The 24,536-nt window shown below is 31.2% G+C and overlaps 1 protein-coding gene across 1 annotated transcript; it reads right to left on the bottom strand.

The window, feature by feature from the left end:
• Window positions 1-7,602: 7,602 nt before the first annotated feature.
• Window positions 7,603-20,538, bottom strand: LOC107615793 (uncharacterized; the record flags this gene model as incomplete). The annotated part of the gene is made up of 3 exons (XM_021111964.2): window positions 7,603-7,790; window positions 20,176-20,296; window positions 20,404-20,538. Coding segments are annotated over 3 exons (444 nt in total), but the record flags the coding sequence as incomplete, so codon positions are not given.
• Window positions 20,539-24,536: the final 3,998 nt, after the last annotated feature.

The raw sequence follows: 24,536 nt of genomic DNA on the forward strand, positions 1-24,536 counted from the left end.
TCTTTTTTTTTTTGTTTAATTTTTTTCATTTTTATTCTTGTTAAGAGAGTAAAACAAGAAAAAACTTGAGAAAGTAAAATAAAAAGGAAAAGATGAATAAGAAAAAAAAGAAGATGATGATGATGATGATGAAAAATAAGAAGAAGAAGTAGCAAAAGATGAGAATCAGAGAGAGAAAAAATTTTGAATTATGCAGAACATATCAATACACATACACTGAAAATTCTTAAACAATACACTTAAATATTTTTGTATTACCCCCAAATTTGCTGCGAATACAGAAAAATATTTTCTTTAATGCAGAACTCTTTACATTACATTCAATTCAAACCATCAACGATGAACAATAATTTTTACAAATAAAAACAACATTATTCATCTACAGAATCATAAACTACTAACGAAAATATTAACTAGAATCGAATCACAAATTCTATGGCAAACATTTTGGATCGGGTATCATCATCAATATGGCAAAATTTCTAGGATAACGATAACAATAATGACAATAATGATAACGACGATACGTATAAGAAGAAGACGACGATGCTATAACAATGATGATCATGATGTTGAAGATGATAGAGGAGAAGGAGGAAAAGGAAGGAGAAAAAAGTCAAACAAGAAAAAAAGGAGGAGGAGATGGTGGTGTTGGTGACGACGAAAATAAAAGAAAAAAATAACGAAAAAGAAAGAGAAGAAGAAGTTGTGTCAGGAGGACGAGGAGGAGGAGGACTGGTGAACGTAAATAACTTGTATGGACTTGTATGTATAAATGACTTGTATGTGAAGAATAATTCATTTTTTATATTTATAAACTCGCTTAAGTTCTTACTTTTATATGACTTAGTTTTTTTTGGGTTCTTAGATGATTTTTTTGAATTTTTGTTTTTATTTTATTTTTTTAATTTGATGATTCATGTAATTATTTCATTTTTTTTAAGTGTTTTTCTTAGGAGTCACAAACTTGATGAGAATTGACTTGTTTCTAATTGATGAATATGAGTTTACATATTGAAATAAGCCAAAAAAAAAAAAAAGAATAATAATTGTCATAATATAAGTTAAAGTATAATTTGAAAATATCTGTTTATATAATCTTATGAATTTCGTTCTTTATGACTAGTTAAATTTAAATTGACGTTAAGTTATTAAGCTGATTAATCTAGTTAGTAGTGCCGTTGCATTAGAGTCAGCAAGCTCCAACTATGTTAAGAGCAATTCTATAATTACATTATATTATAAAAAGTAGGAATTGAATGAACAGTTATAATATAGCTTAAGATATTATGTGATGTTAAATTAAATACTACTAACACTTACTATTGATCCATTGTTTATTTTTCTTATTATTTTTTATCTTTGATATTTCATTACTTTTCAATTAATCATCTTATTGAGTACTTTAAACAGTGATAAACTCAATTAAACTAGTATTTTTGAATTAATTCTCAAGAAATGACAACTCTTTTATTCATTTTGTTATTGCTTGGGGTTTGGTACACTTGACAGAGTTAAATTGCATAAATTTAATATCAAATTTAAGGATTGTGATGATTTTTTTCCGATCGTTCTTAAATGTTTTACCTTCAAAATGAATGAAATAAAAATTATATAAGCTCTAATACAAGACTTACAAACAAGAGACTACAATAAATAATGTCCATTTTTTCCTATATAATTTTACTAATTTTTTAATTAGATATTAATCGTTAAAGTATAAAATTATGTTTTACTACTAAATAAAATTAATTTTAATCAAGTCCTTACTAGTAATTATCTTTAAAAGAAAAGCGTAAGAATCCTAGAATTTTAACTTCTAAAATATTTCTGAATTTATCTTACATTGAATACAAAAGTGAATATTTTAATAATATTTCATATTTTTAAACAATAAAATTAACAAGAACCGAATTAAACCAATAAATAACTAATAACAAGTGTAATTACCCGTGCCATGCACGTGATAAAATTAAAATTATAATTTTAAATTATTTTTTTAAAATTAATTTGAATTATAATAATTTGGTTAATAAAAAGTAATATGTTATGTATTGTTTGATTTTTTTTTAATCTAGTGTTAATTGGATTAACTCTAAAATAGTTATTAATCGGTTTTAATAATCTACTTTCTTCAATAAATAAGACATATATACTGAATGTGATCATAAATAATATAGTAATAGTCAAATTCACCAACAAATATATTAGCTATTATCACACTATAAAACAAATTAATATAAAGGCTATTAGCACTTATAAATCTATAAAATTGCAGTGTCTTTGATTCGTGCAAGGGTTTACTTATCAAATAAACTTAAAATATGAACAAAAATATTTATAAAATGGCCCTAGCATCACTTAAAAAATCATGGAAAATAATCAACTTACTTTATCATCCATGAGAATCATTTCTATGTAAGTCGTCGTGTTCTTGTCAAATTTGGATGAGACTTTCCATAACCTTATAATTCTTACCTTTATTTTTCAAACTTTTTCATTACATAATCTATCATAGATAATACTGTTGATAGAATCGTAGTTAGTAACCCTTAGGTATGAAAAATAATAAATAGAAGAAGATATATGTCTGAGATACGAATTTTCTAGATGATAAATAATTGTAATAATTCACTATTAATCCTTATATATATATATATATATATATATATATATATATATACACACTTATTATACATGGTAATAATTAGCAAAGATTTTCAATGAAAATACTTGCTACAATTATGTGAAATTTATGCCATTATATTTTATTAACCTTTATGATTAATTCAATAGAGATACTTACTCAATATATATATTATCGACGTTAATTATATGCCAATATTTTTAGTGAAGAGCTAAAAGAGGAGATATATAAATATATATAATATTATTGTTATATAGAAAGCATACATAAATTGCTATATTTTTTTTATTATATTATACAACTTAAAATTATAGTATCATGTTATTATTAATTCTAGATACTTGTTATGATTATTTCAAATTTAATTATGACTCTAAATAAATGAAATAGATAACATTCAATATTATTTTGTTCTTTTTTACATTCAATATTTATTGTAAATATAAAAAGTAAAATAATTAATGAAAAAAATATGAATAGAAAATAAAACATATTAATTAAAATTTAATTTGCTATGTAATTAATCTTGTGTCCATACGATATAACTTTACGAAAATATTATGAATCACAACCTCAATAAAAAATACTATATATAGCCTTTAATAGTACAAAAATAATTATAAGAATTAATTATTGATATTGATATTAATCACAATTGATTATTGATACCCTATTTTTTTAAAATATATTTTACCTTTTAAAAATAATGCATGTACCGTGTAGACCTTTTATTATTATTATTATTATTATTATTATTATTATTATTATTATTATTATTATTATTATTATTATTATTATTATTATTATTATTAAATTAAATGGGTCACGATTAATGTTTGCATTAACTATCTCCTAATAAAATTATTGTACTTGAATGAGAATTAGAACTATATTAATTGATGTAATTAAAATGATTAAAAATATCGATGATTGATAAGTAATTTAATAACGCATTAAATATTGATTTAATATAATTATAATAAAGATATTTTCTTAAATTAATATAATCATGCATTATTCATGAGCTAATTGTAATATAATAATTAGAATAAATTTATTTGAGAGAAAAAAGAGTTCATGTGTAATTTCTAAAAATTATACTAATTTTTTTATTTAACAATCATGCAATAATTTTTTATCTTTTATATCCATATATATTCCCTAATTCCGGCTCTATTGTTTTTTTTCTAATAGTCATGTTTTAATTTTTTGTTTTTCTTTTTTCACGTATCTTTCTTTTTTTAAATAGTGATGTTTTAATATTTTTTTAAATACATTTTTCTTAATAGTTACATTACTAATCTAAAATATAAAATGAAAAAAAAAGGTGATACATATATTCAAGAAAGAAAATAAACTTAAAAATTAGAAAAAAATTATATTAAAAAATATAAAAATAATATATTCAAAAAGAATAGTCGTAATATATAAATTGAGTCAACAATTTAAATTTATCTAAAACTAATTTAATCAAATACCAATATTAGAAACAAATTACTTAAATAATATTTAATCTATTTTACTCCTTAGATACGTATAGATTAGAGTCATTCCCATAATGACAACCAACTGAAACAACATCGTAAGTTCGAACATTTAGAATTCGTGCAAATTCAGACCATTCCCTTGTTCTTTGGAAACCTTATGTATCCCTGATAGAGTTGAATCGCAATTCCTTTTATGGAAAAAGAGTTACGGATGTGGCTTTGATGTGTTGAAGATTAAAATTCGGAAGTCACTATTTATATCTGAGTGTGACACCCATTAAACCCAAAAGTATATAAAGCAGTATCTCTAGTTTTATTCTCATTTAGTTCTAAATCAAAAGTAATAATGACTTATTTAATTAAGCATTTATGATAATAAATGAGATGACCATTATATAAGTCATTTAATGTAAAATAGCTTAATTTGTGATTATAATTAATATATGTATTGCGCATAAATAGATTAGGAAATAATAATTTCGTAAAAAAATAATCATTCAATTTGAATTACAATTGATTGATTGATAGAAATTATAATAAATTGTATGATATTTAAATAATTAACCAAATCAATTAGTTGATATAATTAATTTGTTATAATACATTGAATTTAATGAGTTAAAAGAAATAAATCGAAAACACCATCAGAAATATGTGATGACAGTTTTATCATAAGTGCAGAAATTTGATTTTTATATAATAAAATAGATATTTACAAATTATTATATTAAACACAGACTAAAAAAAAATACACTAAACAAAATAAAAGTATCAATGGTAAAATATAACCCAAAAATCACTTAAATTAAAAAAGAACCTATGATGAATTATAATAAATCTATATATGAGAAGTAAAAGTAAAATAAATAATTAAAAATAAAATAAAAATAGCAATTAAAAAAAGTAAAAGAATATAGAAAAGATAATGTGTGGAGTAGATAAAAAATATATTGCAATAGAAGATTAATATAATTAATTAATACAAAGGATGAAAGAGAAAAATCAAAATACAATCTTATTAAAAAAATTTAAAAAAATATTTTAAAGAAGAACCTATTAATAAACTTTTATAAAAATATTACAAAAAAATTAAATTATCTTTAAATAAAATAATAATATCCTTAAGAATTATTGATCAAAATAAATAAAAAAAATTAATATAAAATAAAATTATAGAAAAATATTAGCAAAATTAAGATTAAAAAAACAAAAATAAAAAATTATAAATATTTTACCTGAAATACAGAACAGAGAGGGAGAAAAGGAATACATAAAATAATAAGATAATAAATTGAATTAATTGAGTTCATTTATTTCATTGTTTTATATATTATTTTTTAAATAATTTAATATTTATCTCGATCAAATTAAATAATAAATTAGTTATAATTAATTTGGTTTAATGAATAAAAAAATTAAAATAATTTAATATTTACTCTAATTAAATTAAATATTTGAAGTTATGATTAATGTAATTTAATGAATCAAATAAAATATTAAATGATGAAATATTTATCCTAATCAAATCAAATTACATAATTGATTAGTTATAATTAATACAATTGAATGAATCAAATACATTAAATTGAAAAATAATTTAGTTAATTTGTATCTTAAGGACACATTTTAAAAATATTTATTTTTCAACAATTTTTATAAAATATTTTTTATAATATTTTTAACCTATGGTCTGAAGACACAATTATAATAACTCATTAAAAAGTACTTAATTAGTTAATACAAATAATTAGTGTAATTGATTTAGTTCAATAAATTAAAAGAAATAAATGTGAAAGGAAGAGATAAAGAGAAAGTGAAATTATAAAAACGTGTAGCCATTAAAAAGCAATAAAAGGTCCCTTTTAGTTTTTTATTTATTAATTATTAATTTATTATAATTAATTTCAACATTTATTATACGTTATTAATCTTACAAATTAATACAATCAATTAATTGATATCAATTATAGATAATTAATTTTAATTGATATAACTCATTTCGCTATACTTTTTAAATAAATAATTAAAAATACACCTCTCAATTTTTTGTTAAAGTAGAATAAAATAAATTACATAAATTGAGTAGATATAAATCTGAAAGTTATAAAATTTTATTAACAACTCAAATAAATTAATACCATAAAACTAGATGTCTATTTTAAAAATAATTACTGACCTTTTATACTTTTAATTATTAATAATTTAAATAAAGTAATACCCTATAACTTATTTTGTTATCTATTTTAAGCAATTACTAACATTCTATTTTTATAATTATTTGCTTGTCTTATTTATCATTTATGCTTTCAATCAATTATATTAATAAAAAAATAAACTAAATTAACTCCAATTATACTTGGACTATTCAACAATTCAACATATAATCTTTTTAATTTGGGATTAACTACTAATGATAGAAAATAAAAAATTTAGAGCAATTCAATATTATGAACATTAATTATTATTGTGAAATAACCTAAAATCATAATGCAATTTATTTTTAAAGAAATAATCAAGTATTATTGTTAATTATGAAATAACCTAAAATCATAATATGTTTTATTTTTAAAGAAACAATCATCCATTAATATCTATAAATAGAAACTATCGTTAAAATGTTTTGATTAAAAATATGAGGGGTTAATTACTATTCAATATTAATAATATATCGATTATATCAAAAATTAAAAATATAATTTTTTGCATTTACACCATTAGAAAAATTACCATCATGAGTAAAATTTTGTCAAGAAAAAAATAAAATTGCATACATAGTGAATTTAAAAAGGTTTAATTACTCTGTTGGTCCCTATAGTTTCGCGAAATTTTCAATTAGGTCCCTATACTTTTTTTTTCCTTTTAATTGGGTCCCTATACATTATTTTGTTTTCAATTTAGTCCCTCTTAACGTTAAACGTTAAAAAAATGTTAGTAAATTGTGAAATTACTTGTATACCCTTAAGGACTAAATTGAAAAGAAAAAATATATAAGGACCTAATTGAAAATCCGGTAAAACTATAAATATTCTATGAAAGATATTTCTATAATCCTTATTCATTGATTCTACAACATGAAAGATATTCCTATAATTTTTTTTATTTTGTCACTATCATTCTTTTGCTTATTTATATATAAATTGTATCAAAAATATCTTTTTTTATTTTTAAAATACCTTATCTTAACAACATAAAAAAAAGAATGGATAAAATAAAATATAAATAATAATAATAAATATATATAAAATTTAGTTTCATCCTTTAATTATTCATTATGATAATGTAATATTACATTTGGCTCAATATAAAAGAAATGGAATGTAGCTCCAAGGCCATCTCTAGCCAAGTATGGTATAGGCTTGACAATTATATGATCTAGCTCTGATATCAACATATTTTTTAGTACTAGAACATGAAAATTCAACCGAGTCTAGCATATAATAAAAGCCTTAGTTCAAACAAAATTCATATTTAGATATTATTCGACCAGTTAGCAGCACTTCCAACCCTTGACATGCCAGTTGATTCCTTCTTAGCCTCATCCACTTTGAAAGTTGCACCACACACCTGACCAGAACTGTCAACTCTTGGGATAGACTTCAGATCATTAAGTGGATGCTCAAAATTGCTCAAACCTCCGGATGTTGTAAAGAAGAATCCTAAACAAGCAGCAATACAAGTTATTTTTTGCCGCATGATGTATAATTTGGAATAATAAGAGAACCTTGAAATGGAAAAGATATTGCAAAGTAAACCATAAAAAATAAAGGTGGGTGAGGAAAAAGAAAATATCTATGTACCTACATTTTCCATTCCTGGGTTACCAACTCTTAATTCCTTTCTTCCCCGAGTAAGGATATTGATATAGCATTCTAGAATTCCTAAACATCCTTCTAAATGCTAAATGAAATAAGAAGTATATAATTTCAATGTTCTGAAAACTTTAAAATCCAATAGGTTCTTCTATCATTTAGTTAAGATGCTTAAAAGGAACCATTAGGAGTGATGACAAGCCATCTTAGCCTAGTTTCACTAGCCTTTTTCTTTGTTTTCATTAGGTTTTATGCACTTTCTTGCATTCTAAGTAAGTAATCTGGAATGGAAATACATGACTTCTTTGAATCAAACAACCACCATATAATTGATGCTAAATCATGAGGTTTAGGCTAAATTTAATTGATTTTTAATGATTTATAAACCTTGTGAATTTAGTGATACTTTGATTAGTTGTTTTGATTAATTATAGGTGAAGAAAAGAAGAAAAGAAGAAAGCGTAGCCTAAAAAGTGTGGCCAAGAAAGGAGGAAGTGTGGCGCAACAAACCATGAAGCTCTCTCCAAGAACACCAAGCTCACCAAGGGAGCGCTACATTCTCTCTCAAGGGACCAAGGCACAAAGCTCTGCTCACTTTGTGAGCTGAGCACAACACAAGACCAAGAAACAAGGAAAGGAAAGACCAAGATCAGCTCACAAAGTGAGCATTATCGAGAGCCCACAAGAAATAATTCAAAGAAAATAAGTTGCAAGTGCATTCTCCAGGGTTTGAACTCATGACCAAAGGGGATGGGGGAGCGCTACTCACAAGGAAAAATAAGCCAAAAATGGCCAAATGCATCCCCAAGGTTCGAACTCCACACCTTGAGGAAGCAAGGAAGCAAGGCACCACAAGGCAACCAAAGAAATGGGCAGCGCATGCTTCCCTCAAGGTTCGAACCAAGGACCTTCCCTTGGATACTCCAAGGCTCAGCTCACTTGGAGAGCTGAGCGCTACCCATGGGCATCACACTAGCGCATCTTGACACGGCCAGGGGGAGTAGAGTGCGCAACAAATGTGACACGGTCCAGGAGCACACAACGCGCAACAATTTTTGTGCACCAAAGCACCAATGCTCAGCTCACTTTGTGAGCTGAGCTTTCCCCTGATGCCTCCCCCAAGCAACAGCACGCTATGCAAGGCCTCCCCACACTAAGTCTCAAAGCTCAGCTCACTTTGTGAGCTGAGCATCCCCCTGGAAGCAAATTTCTTCATGGGCTGAAAAATCAACCAAAAATCCAATTAAATTCAAATCTTCACAAAATGAAAAGCCCATCCAAATTCCAATATCCAAGAATAGAAAGTGTATAAATAGGAGTTAGTTTGATGTAATGAGGACTTTTACCCTCTTCTTTTTTTTAGACTTTACTTTTGATTTTTCTTTGAACTCTCATTTTCATTTTGAGCTTTTTGTTTTTGAATTTAGATTCCAGAGAATTGGGAAGGAGAATTGATCTCTCTTCTTCCTTGTTCTTGCTTGAGCACTCTTTAATTTTCTTGCTTTGGATCTTGGGTGAAGAATTGAAGAACTTCTGTTTCAATCTCACCTTGAGATCTCTTCTTTAATTTTCTGCATAATTGAATTTCATTTTCTGTTCATTGCTTCTTCTTCTACTCTTTCTGCAATTTACTTTTCTTTATTTCTTTTGCAATTGTTCTTGTTGGATCAAGGAAGGATTTGAGATCTAGACTTGTTATCTAGTCTCTTCCACTCCTGAGATCTTGAACCTCTTTTAATTTGCTGCAAATTAAGCATTGCTCACTTTCTGTTTTTAAATTCTCAAAGCATTTTTACTTTTTTGTTGAGATCCAGTTTAATTCAATTAATCCTCTACTCTTCTGTTTATTGTAATTTACCTTTGCTTGTTTAAATTCTGCAAATCCCAATTCCCAATCCCTTTTATGATTCAAGCAATTTACATTTCTTGCACTTTAAGCTTCAGTTATTTACATTTCTTGCAATCTAAGTTTCTGCAATTTAAATTACTTGTACTTTAAGATTCAGCACTCCTACTTTCTCTGTTCTTTAATTTACTGCAATTCTCCCCTCTCCCTTTACATTTCATGCAATTTAGCTTCTGTTAATCACAACCACTCAACCAATACTTGATTCGCTTGACTAAATCAACCACTAAACTAAAATTGCTCAATCCTTCAATCCCTGTGGGATCTGTAAGGCCCACATCGGTTGGAGAGGGGAACGAAGCATGCCTTATAAGGGTGTGGATACCTCTCCCTAGCATGACGCGTTTTGACGAGTGAGTGTGGGGGGCTTCGGCTAGCATCCCTATCGTCAAAAGCAAAACCGTGAGGCCTTGTGTGCCAAAGCGGATAATATCGTGCTAGCGGGTGGTCTGGGCTGTTACAGATGGTATCAGAGCCAGAACCCGGATCGATGTGCCAGCGAGGGCGCTGGACTCCCTTAGGGGGGTGGATTGTAAGGCCCACATCGGTTGGAGAGGGGAACGAAGCATGCCTTATAAGGGTGTGGATACCTCTCCCTAGCATGACGCGTTTTGACGAGTGAGTGTGGGGGGCTTCGGCTAGCATCCCTATCGTCAAAAGTAAAACCGTGAGGCCTTGTGTGCCAAAGCGGACAATATCGTGCTAGCAGGTGGTCTGGGCTGTTACAGGATCGACCTCACTCATGTGAGTTATTATTACTTGATGCGACCCGGTACACTTGCCGGTGAGTTTTGTGTTGGATCGTTTTCCACACCATCAAGTTTTTGGCGCCGTTGCCGGGGATTGATTAGATTGACAATGATTAAGTGAAGTGGAGATCTAGATCTAGCATTTTTATTTTCTGTTTCTTTAATTTTTGACTAACACATTAACTGTTTGAATTTTTGCTTAAGCCAACTAACATTTCACTTCTAGCACTAGATTGAAGTGTCACTGGTTCTGTGTGTTTCTTATGCTTTGGTTGTATGTCAGGTACAAGGAGAGTCATACCCATATTTTGTGAACAAGACGAAAGAACCCTCAGAAGATTAAGAAGAGCTGAAAGAGGGAAAAACATTGTTGGAGAAGAGGAGTCAGAAGAAGAATTCCAAGATATGGAGGAACACTTAACAAATCCACCAAATCAACTCGAAGGAGCAGCCAATAACAACAATAATCCACCACAGAGAAGAGTTTTGGCTTCCTACACATGTGCAGATCCTAGACATTGTGGGAGTAGCATTCTTACCCCAAATGTTAATGCAAATAACTTTGAACTAATGCCACAACTCATCACCTTGGTTCAAAATAATTGTTCTTATGGAGGAGGACCACTTGAAGACCCTAACCAACACTTGTCCACCTTCTTGAGGATTTGTGACACTGTCAAAACCAATGGTGTGCACCCTGACAGTTACAAGCTACTGCTATTTCCATTTTCTCTCAGAGACAAAGCCACTAAATGGTTGGAATCCTTCCCAAGAGACAGCATCAACAATTGGGATGATCTAGTAACCAAGTTCCTTGCCAAGTTTTACCCACCTCAAAGAGTTATTAGATTGAAGACTGAAGTACAAACATTCACACAAATGGATGCTGAACCCTTGTATGAGGTATGGGAACGATACAAAGCTCTAATCAGGAAGTGTCCACCGGGAATGTTCAGTAAGTGGGACAGATTGCATAATTTCTATGAAGGCTTGACACTGAAATCTCAAGAGGCTTTAGATTATTCAGCAGGAGGCTCTTTACAACTAATGAAAACGGCAGAGGAAGCCCAAAATCTCATTGATATGGTGGCCAACAACCAATATTTCTTTGCTCACCAAAGGCAACGCCAACCATCACAAAGGAAGGGAGTGATGGAGTTGGAAGGAGTGGACTCAATCCTAGCTCAAAACAAAATGATACAGCAGCAAATTCAACAACAATTTGAGCAAATGGCCAAGAGGATTGATAGCATCCAAGTTGCAGCAGTCAACACAAGCCAACCATCATCCACATGGGGGCAAAATGAAGAAACTCAAGAGGAGCAACAGCAAGAACAAGTCCAGTACATGCACAACCAAAATTCTGGGCCAAATGAAGTCTATGGTGATACTTACATCCCTTCATGAAAGAACCATCCCAACCTCAGATGGGGAGACAACCACAATCAAACTCAACAGCCATGGCAGAGAAACTCAAACCAAAACAATTGGAAAAACACGAACCAAAACAACCAACAGAATAATAGCCCAGCCACATACAGAAAACCACAAAACACCTACCCCAATTCTAACCATCATCCATCCAATAACCAAGCCTCAAATCAAAACACTTACCCTCAACCCTCAACACCCCATAATCAACCAATCTCACAAGACTCTAAGAGGATTAACAACTTGGAACTCTTAATGGAAAAGATGATGAAGCACCAAGAGATGACATTAAGGAACCAGGAAGCCTCCATGAAAAATATGGAAAGGCAAATTGGACAACTCTCCAAGCAAATTACCATTGAAAGGCCATCAAGCTCACTACCAAGTGACACCATCCCTAATCCAAAAAAGGAGTGCAAGGCAATACAACTAAGGAGTGGCAAGATCCTGATGAGAAATGAAGAAGCAACCAAGAAGCCAAAGGAAAGTGACAAGAAACAAGCTGAAGAAGAGAAAGCCAATGATGAGGATGTAACAGCAAGCAAGCAAACTCAGAATCAAGCTCAAGAAAAAAAAGATCAGCCACAAAAATAAAAAAAAGGGATGGAAGCAATTGAAGAGCCAACCAAGGAACAAAGGCAGGGAATGAACTTCACACCACCCTTGCCATATCCTCAAAGGTTCAACAAGGAGACTAAGGACCAACATTTTCCAAAATTTCTTGAAATCTTCAAGAAGTTAGAGATAAATATTCCCTTAGCTGAGGCAATGGAGCAAATGCCCCTGTATGCAAAGTTCCTAAAAGAACTCATCAACAAGAAGAGGAGTTGGAAAGAGAAGAAAACTATACTTCTCACTAAAAAATGTAGTGCTGTGATTCAAGGAGTTATCCCACCAAAGCTCAAAGATCCAGGGAGCTTTGTAGTTTCATGCACCATAGGCAAAATGACCCTAGACAAAGCTCTCTGTAACCTTGGTGCTAGCATCAATCTGATGCCGTTATCAATGATGAAAAAGCTTGCCATAGAGGAACTCAAACCTACCAGGATGTCTTTGGTGATGGCTGACAGATCAATCAAGACACCCAATGGCATTGTGGAAAATCTGTTAGTAAAGGTTGGGGAGTTTATCTTCCCAGCAGACTTCGTAATTCTGGATATAGAGGAAGAAGGAAACAACTCAATCATCTTGGGAAGGCCATTTCTAGCCACAGCCAGAGCCATTATTGATGTAGAGAAGGGAGAGATGATTTTTAGAGTACATAATGAACGAATGGTCATCAATGTCTTCAAATCAATGCAACACCCTCATGAACAAGAAAATTACATGAAGGTGGATATGATAGAAAGTCTGGTGGAGGAAATGTTAGAAACCACTTGTCATGAGCAACAGGAAGAAGAAGTGGTAGAAATCTCTAGTGAAGACAAGGAGAAAGAGAAGTCAAAACAGGAATTGAAACCTCTTCCTCCTCACCTCAAATATGTGTTCCTGGGAGAAGAAGAGACCCTACCAGTGATCATTAACTCCTCCTTGAATATGGAAGAAGAAACAAAGCTGATTGAAGTGTTGAAAGCTCATAAAGCAGCCTTGGGTTGGACAATTGATGATATCAAAGGTATTAGCCCAGCCATTTGTATGCATAAAATTCTGCTGGAAGAAGAATCAAAGCCTGTGGTTCAACCCCAAAGAAGGCTCAACCCAGCCATGAAGGAGGTAGTTCAAAAAGAAGTCATGAAGTTGTGGAATGCTGGAATAATTTTTTCAATCTCTGACAGCTCATGGGTGAGCCCGGTTCAAGTTGTACCAAAAAAGGGAGGAATGACGGTCATCACCAATGAGAAGAATGAGTTGATCCCTACTAGGACAGTGACTGGGTGGAGGATGTGCATAGACTATAGAAGATTGAATGATGCCACAAGGAAAGACCATTTCCCTCTCCCATTCATTGATCAGATGCTGGAAAGATTAGCCGGCCATGCCTATTATTGTTTCTTAGATGGGTATTCTGGTTACAATCAAATCGTGGTGGACCCTAAAGATCAAGAGAAAACTGCCTTCACATGTCCATTTGGAGTTTTTGCATACAGGAGGATGCCCTTCGGGCTGTGCAATGCCCCAGCCACATTTCAGAGGTGTATGCTTTCCATTTTCTCGGATATGGTTGAAAAATTTTTAGAAGTCTTCATGGATGATTTTTCTGTCTTTGGAAATTCATTCAATACTTGTCTGCATCATTTAACTCTTGTTTTGAAAAGATGCCAAGAAACTAACTTAGTCTTGAACTGGGAAAAATGCCATTTTATGGTTTTTGAAGGGATAGTTCTTGGGCATAAAGTGTCATGCAAGGGTATAGAAGTTGATAAAGCTAAAATAGAAATTATTGAGAAACTTCCTATACCCGTTAATGTGAAAGCAATAAGGAGTTTTCTTGGGCATGCTGGTTTCTACAGAAGGTTCATCAAAGATTTTTCAAAAATAGCAAAGCCATTGAGCAATTTGCTAGTAATTGACAACCCTTTCATCTTTGATGACAACTGTAAGCATGCCTTTGAAACCTTAAAAAGAAAACTCATCACAGCACCAATCATTACACCCCCTGATTGGAACTTACCTTTTGAACTTATGTGTGATGCAAGTGACCTTGCTATTGGTGCTGTGCTGGGACAAAAGAAAGACAAGTTGCACCATGTCATATATTATGCCAGCAAAGTGTTAAATGAAATACAGAAAAATTATACAACCACTGAGAAAGAACTTTTGGCGATTGTTTATGCATTTGATAAGTTTAGACAATACTTGATTGGCTCCAAAGTTATAGTGTACACTGACCATGCTGCTCTCAAGTATTTAATGTCTAAACAGGATTCAAATCCAAGGCTTATTAGGTGGGTGCTGCTACTCCAAGAATTTGATATTGAAGTAAGAGATAGGAAGGGAAGTGAAAATCAAGTGGCGGATCATTTATCAAGAGTACCACAAGAAGCATGTCAAGATAGACCACAACAAGTAAATGAGAACTTCCCTGATGAGCACCTGTTCCAAGTTCAACAAACACCCTGGTTTGCTGACATAGCAAATTACAAAGTGGGAAGGAAGATACCTCAAGAATGTTTTAAGCAACAAGTGAAGAAGCTGCTCAATGAAGCAAGGAAGTTCTTGTGGGATGAACCCTTTTTATTCAAGAGGTGCTCTGATGGAATGATTAGGAGGTGTGTCCATGAAAATGAAATGAGGGACATATTGTGGCATTGTCATGGTTCAGCATACGGTGGACACTTTGGACCAGAGAGAACAGCTGCAAAGGTATTATAAAGCGGTTTCTATTGGCCAACTATCTTCAAGGATGCCAGAGAGTTTGTTCACCAATGCAATGAATGCCAAAGAACTGGAGGATTGACAAAAAGGAATGAGATGCCTCAGAATTTCATCTTGGAAGTTGAGCTATTTGACCTATGGGGCATTGATTTCATGGGACCTTTTCTCCCTTCTTATTCCTTCAGATACATCTTGGTAGCAGTAGAGTATGTCTCAAAATGGGTGGAAGCCATAGCCACAACCACTTGTGATGCACAAATTGTCCTTCAATTCCTTAAGAAGCATATCTTCACTAGATATGGAGTGCCCAAGGGTCTTGTCAGTGATGGTGGTGGTCACTTCTGCAACAAACAAATGGAGAAACTCCTCCACAAATATGGAGTAATCCATAAAGTAGCCACACTATACCATCCTCAGACTAATGGCCAGGCTGAATTAGCAAACAAAGAGTTGAAGAGAATTTTAGAAAAAACAGTGGGAAGCACAAGGAAAGATTGGGCCAGGAAGTTAGAAGATGCACTCTGGGCATACATGACAGCTTTCAAAACTCCCATTGGAAAGTCCCCATTTCAGCTATTATATGGAAAATCTTGTCACCTCCCTGTGGAGCTTGAACATAAAGCTTTTTGGGCCACTAAACTCCTCAACCTTGATTCTCAAGCAGCAGGAGAAAAGAGGCTGCTACAACTAAATGAGTTGGATGAGTTTAGACTAGAAGCTTATGAGAATGCTAAGATATACAAGGAGAGAGCTAAGAGGTGGCATGACAAGAAGATCTCAAAGAAAGAGTTCAAGCTAGGACAGCAAGTGCTCCTGTATAACTCAAGGCTCAAGATCTTCCCTGGCAAGCTCAAGTCCAAATGGACAGGTCCGTATCTAGTAACAAAAGTTTTTCCTTATGGAAGTCTTGAGTTGCTAGATGAAGCTACACAGAGCCACTTCACAGCAAATGGGCATAGAGCAAAGCCTTATTTAGGAGGACAATGGGACAAGGAAAAGAAAGTTCAGTATCTAAACTGAACAAACACAGAGGATGTCAAGCTAGTGACAATAAAAGAGCGCTTGTTGGGAGGTAACCCAACCTGAGGTAGTTTTCTTTTCATAGTTATTTCAATAAAAAGGTTAATTAGCCTTATCTATATTGCAAAAAGCTAAGTTTGGTGTTGCACACCAAAACAATATAAGGGAGAATGAAGGATTCTAAGTTTGGTGTTCCACCAAAGTCTCATCATAAAACATATTCTCACCTCCTGCATAATGCTAGCTTTGAGCATTTAGATAAACTAATTAACTATTTTGCTGTTTCCAAGTCATTAGTTTATTTCTTTTGAAAAAGAAAAAGAGTTCACATATAATTTGTTGCATGAGAAATATTGGCAAGGAACTAAATTTGGTGTTCACACACCAAAGTAAGTTCGAGAACCCACACATAAGCTTTGCAGATTTACCAATACCTAAAAGGGTTGAACAACAAGCAACATTTGAGGAGCAGACAGAAAAATAGCCAACAAATTAAAAGAACACCTGAATTACAACTCAAAAGGAGCAAATAGAAGGAAGAATGGAAAACTGCAACTCAACAGGTTGTATCTATTCTTGATCCTTGTTGTTATGTAATGATTTAATTCAGAGAGTCCTTTATGTCTGGCTGGAATGATTATTTAGTTGCAAGTGGAAGTGCATGTTGAAGAAAGCTATCTGCATAATTTTTGCTTGAAAGTTATCTGCATAATAATTGTCATCATTCATCAGCTTGAATACTTTGTTTTGTTTTCCCTTGCTGTCTAAATAAAAGAAAGATGTTTAATTTAGAAAAGTAATTGTTCAATGTTGCAAAAGTTAGGATGGAAGTTAGTGGTGGTGTGTGTTTGATTCAATTGTTAGCTCATACAATAATTGCTGCATAATGACTTGTTACTTGAAGCTTAAGCCAGTTTGATGCTGTGATCCTTCAATTAATGAAAGCCCCTTGAAAATAAACCAAAACAAAAAGAAAAAGAAAGAAGAAAAGCCAAAAGTTGGCAAAGAAACAAATAATAAGGCTAGACACCAATAGCTTGGACCCTAGGACACATGCCTGTGGTGTTTGTGTACTAGGATATGCTTGGACAAGTAGGTTCTAAGGAGTATTTTAAAACTTGGCAACTTAGATCAACTGATTTGGGATTGCCAACTGAAAGTCCACAATAAAGAGCAACCTAGCTACAAAACATTTAGTGATCCAAAGAGATGCTGGGCATCAATGATCCTAGAAAGAAAAAGGTGAGCCATGTGTCTGTGGTGAAGAAATGTTGAGTGAAAATAAGCCAAAGGCCACTGCAACATTTGCCACCAAGCCTTTAATAAGTAATAAGCTCTTAATGCAAAAGAAAGAAGAAAAGCTAACAAGGGAAATGAGCAAAAAGTGAGGAGTTATAGCAGCAACCTTGGTGAACCCTTAAAGAAACATTGTTTGTTTTGACAGCAAATAATAAATGAGCTACTTTAGATCTGCATAAAACCCCATAGACCAAATTCAACTATCTGCTTAATAAGAACATATATACTTATCTATTTCATTCCATCTTCTCTTATGTTTGATCCTTGCTTGGGGACAAGCAAGTTTTAAGTTTGGTGTTGTGATGACAAGCCATCTTAGCCTAGTTTCACTAGCCTTTTTCTTTGTTTTCATTAGGTTTTATGCACTTTCTTGCATTCTAAGTAAGTAATCTGGAATGGAAATACATGACTTCTTTAAATCAAACAACCACCATATAATTGATGCTAAATCATGAGGTTTAGGCTAAATTTAATTGATTTTTAATGATTTATAAACTTTGTGAATTTGGTGATACTTTGATTGGTTGTTTTGATTAATTATAGGTGAAGAAAAGAAGAATAGAAGAAAGTGTAGCCTAAAAAGTGTGGCCAAGAAAGGAGGAAGTGTGGCGCAACAAACCATGAAGCTCTCTCCAAGAACACCAAGCTCACCAAGGGAGTGCTACATTCTCTCTTAAGGGACCAAGGCACAAAGCTCTGCTCACTTTGTGAGCTGAGCACAACACAAGACCAAGAAACAAGGAAAGGAAAGACCAAGCTCAGCTCACAAAGTGAGCATTATCGAGAGCCCACAAGAAATAATTCAAAGAAAATAAGTTGCAAGTGCATTCTCCAGGGTTTGAACCCATGACTAAAGGGGATGGGGGGAGCGCTACTCACAAGGAAAAATAAGCCAAAAATGGCCAAATGCATCCCCCAAGGTTCGAACTCCATACCTTGAGGAAGCAAGGAAGCAAGGCACCACAAGGCAACCAAAGAAATGGGTAGCGCATGCTTCCCTCAAGGTTCGAACCAAGGACCTTCCCTTGGATACCCCAAGGCTCAGCTCACTTGGAGAGCTGAGCGCTACCCATGGGCATCACACTAGCGCATCTTGACACGGCCAGGGGGAGTGGAGTGCGCAACAAATGTGACACGGTCCAGGAGCACACAGCGCGCAACAATTTTTGTGCACCAAGGCACCAATGGTCAGCTCACTTTGTGAGCTGAGCTTTCCCCTGATGCCTCCCCCAAGCAACAGCATGCTACGCAAGGCCTCCCCACACTAAGTCTCAAAGCTCAGCTCACTTTGTGAGCTGAGCATCCCCCTGGAAGCAAATTTCTTCATGGGCTGAAAAATCAACCAAAAATCCAATTAAATTCAAATCTTCACGAAATTAAAAGCCCATCCAAATTCCAATATCCAAGAATAGAAAGTGTATAAATAGGAGTTAGTTTGATGTAATGAGGACTTTTACCCTCTTCTTTTTTTTAGACTTTACTTTTGATTTTTCTTTGAACTCTCATTTTCATTTTGAGCTTTTTGTTTTTGAATTTAGATTCCAGAGAATTGGGAAGGAGAATTGATCTCTCTTCTTCCTTGTTCTTGCTTGAGCACTCTTTAATTTTCTTGCTTTGGATCTTGGGTGAAGAATTGAAGAACTTCTGTTTCAATCTCACCTTGAGATCTCTTCTTTAATTTTCTGCATAATTGAATTTCATTTTCTGTTCATTGCTTCTTCTTCTACTCTTTCTGCAATTTACTTTTCTTTATTTCTTTTGCAATTGTTCTTGTTAGATCAAGGAAGGATTTGAGATCTAGACTTGTTATCTAGTCTCTTCCACTCCTGAGATCTTGAACCTCTTTTAATTTGCTGCAAATTAAGCATTGCTCACTTTCTGTTTTTAAATTCTCAAAGCATTTTTACTTTTCTGTTGAGATCTAGTTTAATTCAATTAATCCTCTACTCTTCTATTTATTGCAATTTACCTTTGCTTGTTTATATTCTGCAAATCCCAATTCCCAATCCCTTTTATGATTCAAGCAATTTACATTTCTTGCACTTTAAGCTTCAGTTATTTACATTTCTTACAATCTAAGTTTCTGCAATTTAAATTACTTGCACTTTAAGATTCATCACTCCTACTTTCTCTGTTCTTTAATTTACTGCAATTCTCTCCTCTCCCTTTACATTTCATGCAATTTAGCTTCTGTTAATCACAACCACTCAACCAATACTTGATTCGCTTGACTAAATCAACCACTAAACTAAAATTGCTCAATTCTTCAATCCCTGTGGGATCGACCTCACTCATGTGAGTTATTATTACTTGATGCGACCCGGTACACTTGCCGGTGAGTTTTGTGTTGGATCGTTTTCCACACCATCAAGGAGGATAAATAATTTTTCTTCTTCCCCTTAATTCACTTTTCACGAGCATATCTTTAAAATGTGAATTCTCACAGAAAGTACTCAGCACAGCAGGCACAAAATAGTCACCAATTTTTCACATAAAATTGTTTTAATATTACCTTTAAAAAATGGTGCAGAAGATGTCCCACAGCTCTTAGTTACAACCTCTTTCTCATCTGCAAGAACAAGATTTCCATCAGTATTAACTCCCCAAAAGAAGGAAACACACCCATCAGCATCCTGAGAAAGAGCAGGAAGATGCATTGTACCCCAGGGTATAGTCATATAGAAGCAAATTACCGGCAAATAAATATGAGAGCAAAATAAATAGACCAAGGATTACTCACTGCAGCAATAAACGCGGTTTTAGAACCACTGTCAAACGGAATAAACGAAAATTTGCCATGAAAATCTCTCACGACCTGAGCAGCAGGATAGGAACCACGATCTCTGAGAGTCCTGTATGCCTCTATGACAATGATCAATTAAACTCATAATCAATTCAACTCTCTCAAAGGCATTTAATCAAACACCTTATCTCCAATCTCACCTCTTTCCTTATTTCTAAGATAATCAATTAATTACAGATAAAAATTACAGAGTCCTAATAAAGCAGCATCATCCCAGCAACAACAAACAACAAACAACAATCAACAATCAACAATAAACAAAATTCATCATCAGCAAAAAATTAATTTATATGTCAATTCACTAATTAACAAAATTTCTGTACATAAATATTCATATTGTAAAGCCTAAATTAGTATATCAAAATAATTCAGAAATCAATTCAAAAATTAGGAACTCAACCAATGCCATATTTTTTGAAAATTAAAATTAGCATGAACATGTTACATCAAGTTTTAAAAGCTGGAAAAAAAATTAAATGTTATATGTTACCTATTTTGTGACAGATCGAGTACAGAGAGATCGAGGAGAGCGCGGGGACGAGAGGCCAGACGGGAGGTCAGGCGCGGTAAGGCTCGGTGCGGTGCGGTGCAGTGACGTCAGGCGAGGCAAAGCACCGGGAGGGACGGCGACGGCTTAGATGGGAAAATAGCGCAGAAGACCTCCGAACAGAATAACGTAGAACAAACCAACGTAGAGAGAAGGAGGCGACGGACGGCCGACCACCAAGCATCCGCTGCAGACGACGCCACAGATGGATGAAGATGATGGACCGACGCAGGAGATGATAGTGAATGCGATCTCAACAGAGCAACTGAGGGCTAGCTAGGTTTTTTATTCTAAGTGTGGGAGGGTTATTTTGGTATTTCAGAAAATAAGTGGGAAAGAGAATTAGAGATTTAGGAAAAAGTTAGAGAATCTTTAATTTAGGAATGGAATATTCCGTTAAATTTAACTGTTTGGTCACGGTAGGGACTTAATTGAAAAAAAAAATAGTGCAGGGACCCAATTAAAAAGAAAAAAAGTATAGGGACTTAATTGAAAATTTCGCAAAACTATAGGGATCAACAGAGTAATTAAACCATTTAAAAAATAAATATCGTTAAGTAATTATGCTTTTTTTTAATAAATAGTAAAAAATTAAATATCATAAACTATATTCTTTCAAAAGTAATCCTTTTAAGTTGTTATATTTGGCATGGTTTATTTGTATATAATTTAAATTGATATTATTTTTAATTATAATAATCATTTATCCTTAATAATTATTTTTAGAATTTAATAATTTATTATGCTTTACAATAATTATCTATAAAAAAACATATATATCCTAAAAAAATTATTAAATAAATTTATTCTTTTTACCCTATTTTCACATTAAAAAATTTTTTATTCTGTCTTTTTTAATTGTTATTATGTTATTAGAATTGTTAAATAATATTAAAAAAATTCTTTAAAAATAGAAATAACGATGACACCTTGAATAATTAATTCAATAGAATTAAATTTAAACAAATAAGATGATTCAATCAATTATATAAATAATAGCATATTTATAAATATTAATAATAAAATAGTCTCACTAATGTAAATGATCAATACAATAATTATATGAAAAAATAACTAATTACATAATTGCATAATTTTTAAGATCCTATATAGTTGAATCTAATGGATAAATAAAAAAATATCTAGATGATAATATCCTAATATTTTAGCATATTATAAATCATATTATAAAATTATATATAATATTATAATTTTAAGTCAACTCCTTAAACACATTATAACATAAACCATCTAAAAAGATACACCAAATTAACAAATATCACATGGATCGTAACATACACTCTAAATTGTCATGATATTTCAAATAAAAAGAGTATCAATACAGAGAAATCAATGAATATAACTAAAATAAAGAGCAACAAAGAGACAAAAAAAAAATAACAAAGAGAATCAATAAAAGCATTAACATATAAACCACATACACGAACAATATATATTAGTTGTGAATCACAAAAAAAGGACTATATATATAAATCACATACACAAACAATGTATATATTAATTGTGAATCAAAAAAAGAAAAGACAATATATATATAGTAATCTATTTACAAAACAAAATTATAGTAAGATTATTTAAAAACAACGTAAAGATGACACATCTTTTTTGTTAATTAGAAGCTAAAAGAAACAAAAGTATGTGACTAATAATAAGCAATTAAAATAAACAAAAATTTAAAAAAAATAAAAAAATGAAATGTATAAATAAAGATAAAAAATAAAATTAAATAAATTATAAAAATTGTACCTTAAACACGAGAGAGAGAAATAGAGGAAGAGAGGGAGGGAGGGAGGGAGGGAGAGAGAGAGAAGAGAGCAAATGAGTAAAAAAATATTTGATCTTGTATAAATAGATAGTATTGAAAAAAAATAAACTAATTAAATTAATTCATATATTTCGTTATCATATTTATTATTTATTAAATAATTTGATATTTATTCCAATCAAATCAAATAATTAACATAATTAACCAAATTATTTAATTGATATAATTAATTATAATTAATCAATTCATATAAATTATAATAAATGGTAAGATTTGAATTTCTAATCAAATTAATTAATTGATATACTTAATTAATTATAATTGATTTGCTTTAACGAATTAAATAAAATAAATAAGGAAACACCTCAAGAGTATGCCACATCAGTCCCATCATTAAGTGCAAAAATTCGATTTTTATATAATAGAATAGAATAAATAGAATAGATAGATAATAAAGATATGTTCTTAAATTAGTATAATTATGTATTATTCATTAAATATTAATTGTAATATTGTAATATAATTATATTAAAGATATTTTTCTAAAATAAATTTATTTAAAAAAATATAAATTAGTTATTAATAACCGGTGCCATTATCATATAATTAAAATGATTAAAAATATTTTCGATTAATAATTGATAAGTAGTTTATTAATGCATTAAATATTGATTTTATATAACTATAATAAAGATATTTTCCTAAATTAGTATAATTATGCATTATTATTACTTAAATGTTAATTATAGTATAATTATAATAAAGATATTTTTATAAAATAAACTTAGAAGAGAAAATAATGCATTTATTTTGGCGGAAAAATGGATTCATGAGAAATCGACACTTCACTTTTATTAGTTAGAAAAAACCCAATTTTAGTATATTATAAGTAGATCTTTGTTTCCAAAGCGCAATATGTGCTTTTATACATATAATAAACATTAGGGTTAAGGATTTCTGTGAACTGTGTTAATGAATATATGATTCTAGTAACAACGTGTGTGTGTATATATATATAATTTATTTGACTTGAAATTAAGTCGTTGCATTGTATTATATTTGTTCTAATTGTGTATGCAGAAAAATTAAAGAATATAAAAGTAGCTGATGGCGTGTCTAATGGCGACAGTAGTGGATCTGATCACAAATTCTTTTGGCTTATATATTTTGCATGCATTCAACCTTTTCTTTTTCTTACTCAACTAGCTTGGAAAAAGCATTTCATAATCATATTATTATTTGCTTAATTGCTAGTTGATGCTGCAGAACAAAAAGAGAACCATGATCCGATACATTTAACCTTTTCATTATCATTATTTGCGGTTTGAAGTTACTTATTATTGCTTGCATTCTGGACATATTGTGACGCAATATATTGACATCACCCATCGCACGACTTTCCCTCCTTAAAATCTTTTAGCTTTGCCTCTTCCTGCTTATAGCCTGTTGTAAGATCATAATATATTTTTGTTATATAAGATCTTAATACTTTAAATAGTAAAAAGTATAAGTTTATATTTATCGAGCTAAATAAAAAAATGGTACTATGTGGACAAGGTTTATTTTTATGTCAAATTTCCACTAAGTCTCAAATCTAAAAACGTATTATGTGTCCCTTTTATATTAATAAAAAATTAATTCGTTGCGAATTTAAACTCTATTTAAAAGTTTGTCGATGGCTAATAAATAGCTACATACAAAAAAGTAATATTCAATCTACCAATATTTATTTAAAAG

Source organism: Arachis ipaensis, chromosome B9 (genome assembly GCF_059453495.1).
Source record: "Arachis ipaensis isolate K30076 ecotype BB chromosome B9, ASM5945349v1, whole genome shotgun sequence".
NCBI lineage: Eukaryota > Viridiplantae > Streptophyta > Magnoliopsida > Fabales > Fabaceae > Arachis > Arachis ipaensis.